This window comes from Diachasmimorpha longicaudata, chromosome 6, assembly GCF_034640455.1.
Source record: "Diachasmimorpha longicaudata isolate KC_UGA_2023 chromosome 6, iyDiaLong2, whole genome shotgun sequence".
Taxonomy (NCBI): domain Eukaryota; kingdom Metazoa; phylum Arthropoda; class Insecta; order Hymenoptera; family Braconidae; genus Diachasmimorpha; species Diachasmimorpha longicaudata.
This window is the reverse complement of record NC_087230.1, coordinates 7,541,163-7,556,650: the sequence shown is the minus strand read 5'-3', so window position 1 is coordinate 7,556,650 and position 15,488 is coordinate 7,541,163. Positions and strand designations below refer to the sequence as shown.

The 15,488-nt window shown below is 37.0% G+C and overlaps 1 protein-coding gene across 7 annotated transcripts in view; it reads left to right on the top strand.

Annotated features, from left to right (window-relative positions):
- LOC135163715 (protein abrupt-like) overlaps positions 1–15,488 on the top strand; it is a 59,571-nt gene that overhangs the window by 29,663 nt on the left and 14,420 nt on the right. For 3 of the 7 annotated variants that reach the window (XM_064123429.1, XM_064123434.1, XM_064123435.1), the window contains exons 1-4: positions 2,454–2,604; positions 9,640–9,843; positions 10,224–10,686; positions 14,536–14,772. In XM_064123429.1, the coding sequence (XP_063979499.1) occupies positions 10,480–10,686; positions 14,536–14,772 (444 nt within the window). In that variant the 5' untranslated portion in view covers positions 2,454–2,604; positions 9,640–9,843; positions 10,224–10,479. The other 4 variants (XM_064123433.1, XM_064123430.1, XM_064123431.1 and 1 more) reach the window with 4 other exon arrangements.

Sequence of the window (15,488 nt, the reverse complement as noted above, 5' to 3'; positions counted from 1 at the left end):
CTTAGGGAGAAATAGTGGAGTTCCTTGTTGGGGAATGGCATTCGTTTCAACACACTGCCCATAAAACCCGTTGAAGAATAGCGTAATGAAAAGCATCGTTTGTCACACACAGAAAAATCTAAACCTAATTCACGTTCAAGAAAGCGTAATCGTTTTTTTTTTTACATTTCCTTATACGTATTTTACGCTTGGCGTTTAAAACGGAAAGTACGCTCCAAGTCGCCGCAAATACTGTTTTGTATTCGTAAATTACTATAATTTTCTTCCTATTTTACGTTTACTTATCGGTGAATTACGAGGAAATGGCCGTTGAATTATGACGATTCTGCTCGTGAAATGTGTCTACAAGAAACGAGTATAAATTTATTGAGAAAACCAATAAAAAGTGTAGAGGTGAAACAAATTGAAAATCACGTGGTTTTGACTTAAAAGAGTATCAAACATATGTAAAACACAGACAATATAAGAAAAAACTGGCGGCTGTTTTGAAAGTAAGACCTTACATCTGCATTCGTGAAATAGCATCAGGAAATCATACAATATTTTTTTTAATTTCAAATTAATCAAATTTATTACTAAATTATAATATTTATTTCCATAATTGAAACATTGCTGTTCATGAATTCCAAATCGTAAATTACGTATACGTAACCGTAATTTACGAACATGAAATCGTAAAGCATATTTATGTAACTGTAATTTACAAAAACGAAATCGTAAATTACGTTTATATAATCGTCATTTACGTTGATTTTGCGCGTTATTTACGGATACGAAACCGTAAATTGTTTTTATGTAATCGTAATTTACGGCGATTGTCAACACAATTTGCGCTTTACTATCAGATATAGAATACTCTTCGGAAAACATAACGTACGAATTTCTGAAACGTAATTTGTATTTAGGTAAACACTGAAAATGTCAGGCTTTCAATTATCTTCAGTCGCTTGTTTATAATTGCTATATTTCAAGCAACATCGTTCAGCAACGGAATCAAAGAATTGATTAGTTCCCACTTTAAAAAATTTTACTTGATATTTGAGGAGAAATTTCCTATTAATCTCACATATCGTGTAGTATAATAGCTTATACTCGAAATTTTTATCGATTTCTTTCAGTAACGAGTGATTTCAAGAGAAGGTCAGAAGACCTTTTCTGTGCTTCAATTAATTTCGTATAGAAAGTGTCCCTCAACATTCTCTCGGAAAACTGAATCCTTAAATATTCCATTACATAGATAACCGATGACTCGGAATACATTCGTAGGGAGAAGAAGGGTACTCATGAAAAAATATATCATTTCATCATCAATTTAATGAATTATGGATCCCTGACTTCTCTTACTCCCTTGATTTTTAAATACTTTCTTAGGTCCCTTTGACGCAGACAAACTCGATATTAATGAAGACAAATTATATCAAGTAGCTCAACATTTGAAATTGTATTTATTTATTTAAGTTGGAAAAGGAAAAAACTCAATGTTTTTTATTACTGATATTCTTCTCCGGAGAGAGAAAAATCAAATGTCGATTGGCTCTCGTGCGCAGCCCTAGTTGAAATATAAATTCAATTTTGGGGGAACAAAATGGTGAAATTTCATAACCTTCTTGACTTTCTAATCTAGATCGGTAATTACAGTAACGACCCCGAATTCTAATTTAATGTGGGAATTTCATGATATCTCTGCGTCTCATGACCCCTATCGACACACTATTAGAATTTTTTTAAGTTCATGGAAAATACGGTGGTAATTCTCGTGTGATTAATATTAAATCTCATTTAATTGATTTTCCACTGCAAAATGAACATTCAAAAACACATTAACATGAATATTCATTTTTTCCTGAATTTATCGAATTCCTCTGAATTAATCGACGAGATAAGTCGACTTATCTCTTTAATCGTGGATCATCGTTGGAGCGACTACTGAAAATGAAGAAAAAATCATTTGCAATCAACCAAACTGTTGGTACCATAACTAACCACAAAATGACCTAAGCTCTCTCAATTAGCCAATTTGAAATGTTAGTGGGAATGTGGGAATCGGTTTCTGGGCTCTCCGGGACAATTTGTTATTTTTTTTTTCGACTTAAACCGATCGTCCAGTTCTCTGTTATTAATTTTCAACAATTTTGGGGGGCTCAGGATGCAGGTAGAGCCGTCGCTTAAAAAAAATTCTCCTAAGCCTGAACAAATTTTCAGCCGCAAATGCTCAAAAGCACTAAGCATCCCGAAGATGCGTAGTCACGGTACAGTAGCATCTGAAGGAGGCCAGTGTAAAGAGTGGTGGATACAGGGGGGGAAGAAAATATGACAAGCGTGCTGGCAGGATAAAAGGCTCCCTCATAGTCAAGAAGAAGTACACAGTGAGAAGGTTGAATATTTTCTCCGGGGGTACTGTAACTCAGTTGCATGCCCCTGCTTCCAACATCCTGACGCAGTTGCTGATGATGCGCGCGCCGCACCAGTAGTAGGATATCCTCATCACCGGGGAACAACTCAAGGAGGGATAACCACTCCGTTCAGTGACGAAGACGCGGGAAATGGGTGAGGGTGGCAGGACAAATTGGATTAAAAGTCTAAGATGACGGATTGAAAAGACCCGTAAGTACAACCCCTGGAAAACAATCAGGGGTGAATAAATCTTGGAGTAAAAATCGATTCCAGTAACTAAAAAAAATTAAATGGTGGCAAAAAATTATCTCCATCGAGAGGATCCACGACAAAAAAAAAAGAGCATCGAAACTTGCGCATTATTCCTGTCTCTGGCGTTTGCAAGAGTGGAAAGGAGCAAAAAAATCGGTAAAGAGAGATCGAGAGAGGCTCACACATACACAATGGTAAAACCAGTGTTAGAGGAAGCATGTTACAGCGCACGCTGGTGAGAAGGGGGACAGGCATTAAGCGTGAAGTAGTTGGGCCGTGCGAGTATAGTAGATGTATAGCATAGCATAGAGAGAGGCGCGCAAACGTAAAAAGAGGGGAAAATATCCACGTAGTGGTTAAAAATCATTGTAGTGGGGAATGAGGAGAGGGATTTTGACGGTAAAGTAAGGAGAGACGTCGAACAAGAGGGGGTAACTGAGCGGGGAACCGGAGCTGCTGAACGCCCGAAAGCGCATACCATCCCATAATTCGGTGCGCCGCCCCGCAATCAGGTTCGTGTTTCCATTACTCTTGTCTCTTTGCCTCGTTACAGGATCTCTCACTTTTATTCTTTCACAACTCGACGTTTTGAATAGAATGGAGTTATGAGAGAACAAGAGAGCGTAGAACAGTGAAAATTAATACGGTGATGCTGATGTAAGGAATTTATTTATTACTGTCTGATGTTTTGGTTATTTTTTTACCATTTTTTCATTGCCATCAAACAATTGTGATTCAACGACATTCAAGGACTGAACAGTGATCTGTATCTGTGTTTTTTTTGTTTTATCCTGGTGAATTATTGGTTTTATTTATGGATCTAAGGGGTGGAGAGGGGAGGGGGCAAGTGACGATGAAGTTTATTGTCATTGTTTGTTGTTTATTGGTTCATGATTTATTTAATTAATGTTGGGGTTAGCGGGTTGCAATTGTTCAGGGATTCTCGACGTCGTTTCTCAGTGAGAAAATCGCTCTCACGATTCTCCAAGTGCATTCATTTATTTCCTCCGTCTTAGAATTCAAGTGCCTCGAGTTTATGTGAGCCTGTGTGTGTATGTGTGCATGTGTGTGTGTGGTGCTGGGCCACTTTATTCGGCGTAAGCGACGAGACGGGGTATTATTATATTGGTAAAGCGAAAATTTTTCGACCGGGGGAAGATGCTCGAGGCCATGGAATAGAACGAGTGCGTCTCCTTGCATGTGTCCCTTGTGTATATGTGTGTCTCTGTGTGCGCCTCAGAGCCGAATAAAGCGAGACAGAGTAATGAGAAGAATATGAGCAAAGTGCAGTTTCATCAATTCAATTGTTATTAAAAATTCTACTCCGGGAGAGAGGGAGAGAGAGTAATCAACGAAAATCGTGTGTCTCGTTTTATTCCACTTTCTCATTCACTGATTCAGCATTAGTTTTTAATTAATTAATTAATTAATTTTTATTTAAAACCGTGCACAGTGTGTCTATCACTTGGATATTAACGAGTTATTACGGCGATGCTAATTAAGTTTAATCGCAAGGCCGCCCGTTCGTTAAAGTTAATTGCACCATCGACCGGAGGGAGCAACGGGTACGTTAATTGCGACGTCCTTGCTCACCAGTAGAAAAAGGAACCATCGACTATCAGCTCATTGTAGTTTTTTTTTTTTGTTTTATCAACTCAACTCTTGATTCATTGAAATCAGCGTGCTCAACGGCACATATTAATCGATTAATTTCAAGTTATAGTATTTTCTCTCCTGCCAGTCTCAGTAATAAATTCTAGAATCAGTCGAGTAATGGTTTCTGAAATCCATAAAATAAATGAAAGATAATTTCCAGGCGTTTATTCATCAGTTGAGAAATTTGTCGTCTATCTCGGGGAATTATTATTATTATTTTTTTCATGGAGACAGCAAAAGAAATGTATCGGAGCCAACGCAATTACAAACTCGATACAGCTGCACAGACAGTGACGCGTGTGTCGAGGAGAATTCACGCGCTTCTTTATATTTTCTCATTCCTCTCGACATTTTTTTTTCCCCCGCTGCTCCTCTCGGAATTCTTTTTTTTCCCCACTTCTCTGGGGTTTTTTTTTTTTGTGGACTCTTGGCCTTGAACACGAACTTGTTCATTCAAGATTCGACCTACTCGCCTCGTAATTCGCCGGCGTCGAGATACATTGTATTTATTTCCGCGACACATCTCTATTATTCCGGTGTTATATGCCCGACTAGTTAAATTAATCGTCTAGTCATATTTCAGTTGCTCATTGCTAGCCTTCCATTGGCGCTCTTTCATTTAGCATAAATGACGTGATTCTGATTGTAATAATTTCAAGCACACGCATACACACAGACAGACACACACACACACATGTGCTGCGATCACGTGGCATACAAAAACATTGATTACTCCATTAACCAAATGTATGATGGAATGATAATTACAGTTTATTCGTACATAAAGACAGTTCGTTCAGCAATGAAAATAGAAATGATGATTAGACTTAGCCCACGGTGTCTTACTACGACTATTCGTCATATCGCGTGTGCTACGTGTGTGATCAATAAATCCGGCGCGAGGAAGGCAAACAACGCGCTGATGCTCCCAACCATCTCACGTGCGCACGTGCTAGACGCACTCTCACAGACACTACAATGTTTTTCATTAGGTTCTATCTTTATCTAGCACTCGTGAGGATAACTCGAGTCATGAGGATCGTTGCACTCGTGAGAAACTCCTCATCTCAATGGCAATAGCATTTACAAAAAAAAAAAAAAAAACAACATTCAATCACCGATAATGAGGAATTCAATTGAATTCTTAGATTTGATACAATTGAAAAGAACTTGAATTTAATCGTTCGATACGCGAATCGATTGACTCGTCGATAAGGATAGAAACCAGTTTATATCGCCCACTCGTCCCCACTCTATCGCCCTTAGTTACTCATGGGCTAATCACTCCTCAGAATTAAGTGGAATTTTTTTAAATTTTCAGTTGATTTAATTCAACGTGATGTACTAGCCGGTTTGTTATGTGCGATATAAAGTTCTAAGCTTCCCGTCTGTATTTTGATAAATTCGGTATCGGCTTCCTGGGGGGGGGAGGGGGAGAGCGCGTGGTGTCGAACGATTTTTTCACGAGGAAAGCAATAACTCTGCATGACCGGCATATGCCGACGTTAGTCGTTACTGTTAGAAATTTCTTGAGCTTTCAGTCTCAGCGTCATGTGCTTTACTTTTCGGTTTTAAATTTTAGCCAAACAGATCATTCAGTTTTGTTAATGAAACTTTTATTCATTATTTACTTCGAAATTGGAGCCCTCTTTTTTCTGTTTTTTTTTCTATTTTCAAATCATTTTAATTCTAGACTTTCTAATTTTGCTTGTAAATGGTGCAGTGATAGCGAGAATTAATTACTGTCAACGAGAATTCTTAATTATCACCACGATTTGTTGGTAGTTGAGGCTTTGTTAATAACTACTTAATTGGGCCTTTTCTATCAGTACGTAAAATAGTTCGAACCATAAAAACACGAGTGACCTAATATAATCATAATCGATTGATAATCATTGAACAATGGTTGAATCAATACACATCGAGTGAAAATACAAAGTTGGAGGGTTCACTCAATCATAAAAAAAATTCCGAGGTGTTTTAGTCCATTCCATTTTTTGGCAGAATTTTTCCTGTAGCACTACAATATTTTTTATCGAAATATGGACTGAATCAGGTGGTCAACTCCAACTTTAAATCTACATCTATTGTTATTATTATCTTGAATATTTCAAAAACCACTTAACCGATTTGAATTTTCCTTTAAAAAAATGCATCTGGAGGCCTGTTATCTTAATCAATAAAAATTATATACCTGTTCGGCCAAAGTTTACGGGATATTCCAATTTTTTCGATCAGAATCTTTGCCAGTACGTTCGAAAATATGGAGTTGTTAACTTGAAATTTGACCTGAAATTTTCTTGCAACAGTTGGCAATAAAAATGCTATTCAACTTTGAATATAAATATTTCATTCAATATGTTGACTACTTTTAAACCAATTTTAGTAGATCCATAAGAATTCATCAAACAATCAAAATGGAATCATTGGGTAGCCTGCTATCAAATTATTGATAACAGAAAATTACAAACACACTCCAAAGCAGAAAATCTGTAGTCAAGTCATTGTTATTTTATTTATTTCGATTAAAACGATCTTATGTATGACTTTACTACCTCTCATTAATTTCCAATAAACCCTCTATTAGAATCAAATTAACTATTGATTTCTTAAGATCAAGGATTATTACATATCAGAGAATTCGATATCTATTTTTTTTGAAGCATTAATTCATTTCGGCATTTGGATTTGGATATTATTTGTTAAATATAACACTCTGCCTTTGAGGGTCGGTAAGGCATATCAAAATAGATTTTAAGTTTCTATAAATTATTCATGCAAAGCTATTTAAAATTATTTGAACATGTGGTAGAACTTCCTCAGTTCTACCACAACATTAAATAATTCTTTAATGGGGAAGTTTAGTTTTTTGTTTCTGGTCATACATTTTTTTTTCATTTGGAGTTTCCTTGATATGCTATGGACGGAGAATTTTCTCAATTTACATTATTTTTTTAGCTGTGTAATTGCGATATTTTTTGGGCTTATACCTAATCGAGGTATATTGTAGATGTGTAGGTGTACGGAAATGACGCATAGCATGTGCGTCTTACCAGAACGTCGTGAGCCTCGTTATTTGATCGATAAAAAGGCCTCGGGGGAGCCCTCAATTTACCTCGTATATAAAACGAAGCATTAAACCGATGGCGAACAACCGGCGTGCGCGTGCAACTAACAAAAATCATTCAAAATAATGAACATAGAGAAATGATAGATATGAGATCAGTTGAAGTTCCTATGTGAGAAGTCTAGTAGGTAATCGCGTACTTCGGCATTACTTGGAAATATGCATGTGGATGGGCCGGGAGGGGGGAGGGGGATAACACGATCCCGACATATCCGTAAACAATGATAACAAAAACAACATGGATGTCAGTGTCTGGGTTACGCATCAACTGCGTGGTACTGTTGATTCCAAAAATAATTAATGATTATTATCGATGAAATTTGTTGAAGATAGGAGAAAGTACCTTTGAGCGCAACGAGTCGGGGATAATCCTCTTATCAGTGAGCAAACCGGTGAATTGTGGGAACGTACTGATCGATAATGGTAATTTGTTGGGTTGCCTGATGATTTTTTTATGACTAAATTATTGGAACATTGAAAAAAATAGGCTAACACTGACAAAAAATTTTTTCGTGATAAAATAACTGACCTTATAATATATAGGGAGTTCCTTTATTATGAGCATTGAAGGGTTTAATCTGTAAAAAAAAATTAATGAGTTGAAATGTGTGTAGAATGTTCATGGTAATTGTTGGGTAATTTATTGTTGTTTACTGACGTAATTTACATTGGGAAATAATTTTTTTTTGGAGATACTTGTTTTTGATAAATCCTTTGATTATAATTTCGCTGTTTACTAATCCAAAATTTACATGAAATGGTAGTAGGATTACGAGTGGTTTTTTCCGTTATGAAAATCAAATTTTAGAATTTTAATGGCGTATTTTAACGTCAAACTAAACGAATAAATTACACCCAAACAAAGTGTCTTATGTTTCAGAAAGTGTATTTCGCGCTAAAGAAATCGCAAATTACAACCTTAGAAGAAACGGGTTTTACGATTTACTTACGCGTTATTTATGACAAAAACATCGTATTTTACACTTGAAATAATTTTTTTTCTTCGTCGGTAATTATGGATAAGTAAACGTAAAATACAGGAAAAATCATCGTAATTTGCAAATACGAAATCGTAAATTATGTTTATGAAATCGTAAAAGACGGCTATTTTAATCGCCATTTGCGAGTAGAAAACTTATTATTTTAGGTCAAAATCAGAGAACGGTGTGGTTTGTCAATGATCGCAACCCACTGGATGCGTGGTTTACTCAAAATTTTTCTCACTACACAAAGTCAAATTTATACTCTAATTATTCAGTGTAAAGCAACAAAATATTGAATATAAAATTGGTGCAAGTTGTGAAACGTTCGTTTTATTTATATTTTAAATTTATGAATTCACTTTAAGTTTCATCTGGAACGTGTAACTTTTTAAATTCACCCTCCCCCTTAAATCGAATTCAATCTTTCTGTTCTATAAAATGACTATTAGATTGTCCATAAAATCTCAATTTTCCAACAACATAGGGGTGAAGTGACACTTCAGGCTTTACTTGTCAATAACTTTGAATTTTCGGAGAACTGAAATTATTTTGTCCGCAACAGTTGAATTAAACGTTGAATAGCCTCAATAATGATTGGGGCAAAAGAGTTCGATGTTTATCGCCTTGTAAAGCTCTCAATTTTCAAATTATATTTAAAACGATTTTTTTCTCTGTGAAGATGAAGTCAGAATGAGTATAGAGGAAATTGTAAAGAATTGGGTGATGCCCTAGGCGTGGTATTTCTCCCGGCTATATGTTGGAGATAGGATAGAAGCATAGTGCGCGTCGGGGCGTCGGCGGTTGTTCCCTTTTGCAAAGGGAGGAGGCAGGCGGGGCCAGGCAGGAAATAAGGGACGTTGGGTAAAACTACTTGGTTAATGTGAGGGAGTGAGAGAGACAGGGGGGGGGGGAGAGGTAAGAAGGACCATTCGTCTCGAGTAAAACGCAATATGTGCCACACACCATCGGTCCTCTTTTGCCTCGGGAGAAGAAAAAAAAGAAGTTTTATATACGGTAATGGTGTAAATTCCGAGGATTCTGGGGCTACTCGAACGAGAGTGGACCCGACGAAACTCTATGCCCGATGGGTCTACAATTTACTTTCTCTATTTTCGAAAATTCGATACTTAATATTTATTGACTTCATGTGGATGAGTATTTATTTAGGTGGGGAATGCCGGTAATTTATGGTTAATTAAGAATTTTTTCCATTTTTCATTGTTACAGAAGAAGGAAACTGGCGGCGGCTGATGGGATAGCTTAGGGAGAACAGATGATAGAGGGAACGAAATAGACCGAGAAGAGAACAAACCGAAACCACGAGTGAAAATTGAAAATTGCAGTGGAGCCTTAGGTGTCCTTGGGTGCATGTGGTAGGCATGACGGATGGAGTGTACAGTACTTCTCAGGCTCAAACGATTCATCTTTCAGGTAAGAACGAAAATTCTGAGAAAAGGAGAATATTTTTCTATTTTTCAGGCTGTTGATCAAGATAATGGGGAAACGGAGGATCGCCAGCCATGTTGTACATGTAGGGGTGCAATTTCTGAAAAATATATTGAGGCAGAATAGATTGCTTGCTTTCTAATCCACAATGACATTAAATTAGGGACAGATAAATTTTTAGATTCCGCTTTTGCTATCTCATTTGAAAATTCCACGATATGGGGGGCCGTGAGCCATATTATGATACCTCATTCAGTATTTTCCAAATAAAAAAACCCTACGGCTAATTAAAATAAATTCCTCTGTAGAAATATAGAGAAAATATTCCAAATTAATGAAAAAACTTCTTATGTCTCTGTTTCTAGTGCCAAATTCTCTTCATGCCCGATGAACTTCTTCGTCTAGTGGTATAAAATAACTCCGAGGATCTCAAGAAGTTGAAAATCCAATTCCAGTGCAGAAAAAAAAAAGAGTAAAAAAGATAAGAGAGGAGAACTAAAAACAGTTTTTAAAAGCAAAAAAAGCAATAAAAAGTGAGATTAAAGTTCAAGTGAAGGTGCCATTGTGGGCACAATAGCACCACTGGTGCCCTCGGCTGTGGGTCCCGAGGGGGTGGACGCCATGGCGGCCTCGTCGTCCTCGTCGACTAGCGAACAGCAGTACTCACTAAGATGGAACGATTTTCATTCGAGTATACTGAATTCATTTCGTCATTTAAGGGACGAGGAGGATTTTGTGGATGTTACACTGGCATGTGACAGCAGTAGTTTCACCGCTCACAAAGTCGTACTCTCTGCCTGCAGTCCGTATTTCCGGAGATTACTCAAGGTATTTCAAAGAATTATTTTCATCACATGAGTGTGGAGAGTGAGAGAGCTTAACACAAATCATTAAATAGAAGTGTCGAGGGAAGGAAAAAAAATTGTTTTTTCGATTTGTGAGGAACTTAACGCTTGCGCAATAAAAACTATGAATCCCCGTGTTTGCTTGGCAATGTCGGATGGTTAACGCACCACTGCTCCATATTCTATATTTACGTGCGGGGTTGTTGGCACGTGGATCTCACTCGGATCATCATTGCACGCATTAATTTAACGACACGTTGCAATCATTTAAATTATATTAATTGTTATTTAAATACGTTTGTTTACTCCCGGCTTTTTAAAACTAATTATTAGATTCTGTTCAACTTACGCCAAATGTCATACTCTTTAGGGTGGAAGAGTCCCTTGTGTAAGGTCTACAATTAAATGACAGACTTGAACAGATGTTCACTCAATAATAGAAACAAAATACTTCGTGACTTTAGGACTAAATAAAGATGCGTAGGGGAGACATTCTATCAAAATTACCGGTCTAAGAAGATTTTTGAATAAAACAGAACAATTCAAGGAACTTCCGATCATAAAATAATTGATAAATTTCTGTCTTAATTGCTCGGAAAATATTTCAACAAGAAATAAATGTATCCTTCTTTAAACTCTTCATTCAGATGAAGGAAACTTTTCTTAGGGGAGGTTGGAGTTACATGAATATTATGGAGTATTATTCATGACTCAGACATACATTTATCATGGGGACTTCCTTAGTGCTCATTACAATCAGAAATAATTTTAGAGAGATATTGGTAAAATGGTTTAAGTAAACTTTGTGACCATTGTCCAGTTTCCAATAAATATTTCGGCATCTAACGGAGATAACCAAAATCCTGTCCAGACCTTTTTGTAGCCCTCACGCTACTCTACCGAAAAGGTAAATATGGAAATTTCGTTATCTCCCCAAGATTCCGAGATATTGCCCAAACATTCCGCCGAAACCTGAATAAACTCAAACTACTTTACCCAAAATAAAAATTACTTCATCATATCAATAATTCAATAACTTATTAGGATTAAAAAAAAATGAAACTGTACATTTCTGTTAGAACTTTTTTCTGCAGTTTGATTCTTAAATATTTCCACCCCCTAAACTTATCATATAAATATTTCCATTGACTTAACAGATTTGACAATCAATTCCTCACACAGTTCAGTCTCTAAAGCACAGTTTTTCCTCTGTACATTCGACATCATGAAATACCTACCTAAAAATAAAATCGGCCACCTCGAAGGCCCACACTCTAACAAACTATTCCCCCCTGGGTGAATAATAAATTGTATACCCGTCGCAGTTGTGCTTGTCGCGGCATTAATGTGCGAAGCCAAGAGAGATGACAAAATAAAAAAGACAGCTGTGAAATAAAAGTTGAAAAAGAAGGAGAGAAATAAAGATGGAAAGGTAGAGAGAAAAAAAAAATAAGAGAATGATGATGGTGGAGAGGGGGTTATGAGTGGCTTGCAGAGAGAACGACAGGGGAATTATGTTGTGTGTGTGTAGCTGACCACGCTCTCAGTGTTACTATATATGTTAGGATGTAATTCAAGAATTCAACTATCCAATCAGCGCGACAGCGTTGCCTCTCAAATACTTTGAGCTCCTGAGTTTTAGTGAAATGTGTACAGGAGTGGGAGGAAACACTGCCGGTTTCAAACACAGAACTTGTCTGATGACTATGAAAAAAGAGGAAGAGAGGGAGAGTGAGAGAGTGACTGCCGCGGGGGAGGTGGAGGAAGGGGGGGAGTTGAATTTACCCAAACGCCGATCGTTAAAAATGAGGAAAATAGAGTGGGGATACAATAAAAACTCGACTCATGAAGTAAAATTGGAAGAAGCGTATTATTTATTCGAAAATGTATATTTAATAACACGTCAATATAAAATTGAAACGCTGGAAAATTTACTCGGTATTACCACACGGATGAATTACTTTTTAATGACACGTACTGCAATGTTTTTCTGTGAAAAACAATGAAAGTTACATATCAAAGAAAAATTAACATTTACTGAATGATATGTCAATTGTGGAATTCTTCGTTTTCTCTCGAAGATGAATAAATGAATTTCATTTGGAATGATAAATAGCAGTATGACGGAATTTAACAGTGAAAATGATCGTCTCGTGGAAGCCTCCTCTTGTACGCGACTTTTACCCAAGTCACATTATGCTCGTGCGTATTTTTATCAACGGAAGTGCGTAGTTGCTCGTCGCGCATTCCATTCGGCAACGAGACTGGAGAGGATTCAGTTGCAGGCACTCGCCCCTTCCTCCCCCTTCCTCATTTCAGTTTACGGGAAAACAACATTCTGGCACATTTTTAGTGGAATCATTAAAATACTCGCTAACGAGTCTAATACTGTCTGAATCATGGATTCAAATGAGGACTTGGGAGAGATAGTCTAATTTGCACACACCAATTCGTAACGCTAATATTTTTCCCTGGAGATAACTCCAGTATATGAGAGGTCCATCCGCAACAGAAACGCGGCATCCATCCGGAAGTTAATTATGTCAAAATTCTCTTCTCTAGGAAATTAGAAATTTAGAAGAAATATAGTCGTGCGAAAATAAATACTTCGTGCACGAGAATGAAGTTAGACTTTTCTCTCATGAAGCAGAAGGAAAATGTACACTTTACGCCCGCTGGGTTAAATACAGGATTTCTACTTTGGAAGGATCCAATATAGGACGCGCCGAAGTGCGGAATTATTAATGCTTGATAAACACATAGGGAAGGACCCTTTATTTGATCTCCTGGGGTTAGAACCGTATTTTCTATATGGATATCTAACGGGATAACAAAAATAATGGCAAGAGTTTATTTTTGCACCTCATTTTCTCTGATTGTATCCAGCACCAGTTGTGTCATTACCTATTGCGTGATTTTATTTTCATAAAAAATCTGAAAAATAATCCGTAACGAAGCAACTCCAGACTCGTCTGAACGCTTCATAAAAATTTCAAGCTCGCGCAGTCACCCCTAACGATCACCAGTGCCATTTATCAGAACTTTCCAGTGTTTTCTCAGCTTTTCACTTTTCGAAATTTCATTGTTCACGGTTGATCTATTTTTTACTGTGATCCTTTTGAATAGGATTACTTCGCGGTTCAGGGGAAAGGGGTAAGAATAATAGTTGATTACACTCTCCGATCTCGATTTAATGATTTTTTTCGAAATACATTGGTATAATGAGTGTTGTATTGTCGTACGTTGACACGAAGAGGAGAATAAGTACAGCCACGATTACAAACGGGGGAGAGTCGCTTAACCGGATCAGAAACCATGCAGTTGTATTTCCTATCTACTTTTGTACTTAACGTACTAGTTGGGGTGCTTCTCGTCAAGACGTTTACACGTATCCAAAGTAACACATACAGATGGAAATAAAAATTATCTGAGAAATGAATGTTGAAGGATTAGTTTGGGGTGGGGGAAACTATTGAATAAATATGTTAGACCATTGCTCAGACACCTTCGCAATGGATTATACATGTAGCTGTAATTACCAGGAGAATCGAGTTGTGGGACACCCACGGGGCCTCGGTATACACCAACTTCACTTCTGGATTAATATTATTAACCGCCGCTACCTCTAATGCCTCATGTCAGTTGTACCAGCTTTCTAACGGTAATCGGGCTCCTCCTCAAGGCTTTAGAATTATGTTGTGAAATATTTTTCTTAGCCTCAAGTAATTCAGATACTGTGAATATGCATCTATTTCCTGAATTTTCAACTTCTATTCTTACTTTAATAACCGAGGCAATTCTCAATTTCTATTTTTACTTTAATTGCTTACAGGCCAATCCATGTCAGCATCCAATCGTCATTCTGAGAGATGTTGCGTCCGCGGATATGGAATCTCTATTGAGGTTCATGTATCACGGTGAAGTGCATGTTGGCCAAGAGCAGCTTGCGGCATTTCTCAAAACAGCCCAGATGCTTCAAGTCCGGGGTCTTGCTGATGTCAACAGCAGTACAGCGGGGACTAAAGTATCACCTCCTGCTGGATCAGAAGGCCAGGATAATGGTTCACCGGTGAGAAAATTATAAGCTCAGACTGTTCGATTTTTCAATTTTCTTTACTATTGGTAATTTTCTTCATTTTTAAATCGAAATTTCGTCGATGCCTGCCTTCGTTTTAGCCAGCGAATCCCTTTTGTCTTGAGATGGGAATTAAACGAGATGTTTATCTAAATTATTAACGGTAGCTTCACGATTAAAATCGCGGAACAACAATGTATAGACTTCCTCCCAGAAAAATGCTATATCTAGAGAATTTTAATAACTATCTAAAAATAAATGTTAAAAATAGAATTTGAGAACAACTTTAGATACTAATTTATATCTCCCAATTTAAAATGACTCCCCAGAAGAGGGGATTTAAGGGAGAGTATTAGGGAGCTTTTTTGTGTATGACTTCTAGCTCTATAAAGGAAGATGATGCGACGTTTTCTTAAAAAAAAATCAATAGTTCTTGAGATTAGTACAAAGTTGCAAGACAAGGAATCAAGACGAGTTAATAAAAAGTTCATACCATGTTCTCAATGATAACATTATATTTCACTACATCAGTATACCCAAAATTTCGTTAGTGATTAATTTAGTTTTATATACTCATTGTTCTTGGAAACCCTGATATCAAGAAAAAACAGACCATTACATGAAGATAAACCACGAGATTAGAGTTTGAGTATAACAGTTTCAGATAACAATTTATATTTTCGAATGCCAAATTGCTCCCATGAGAAATG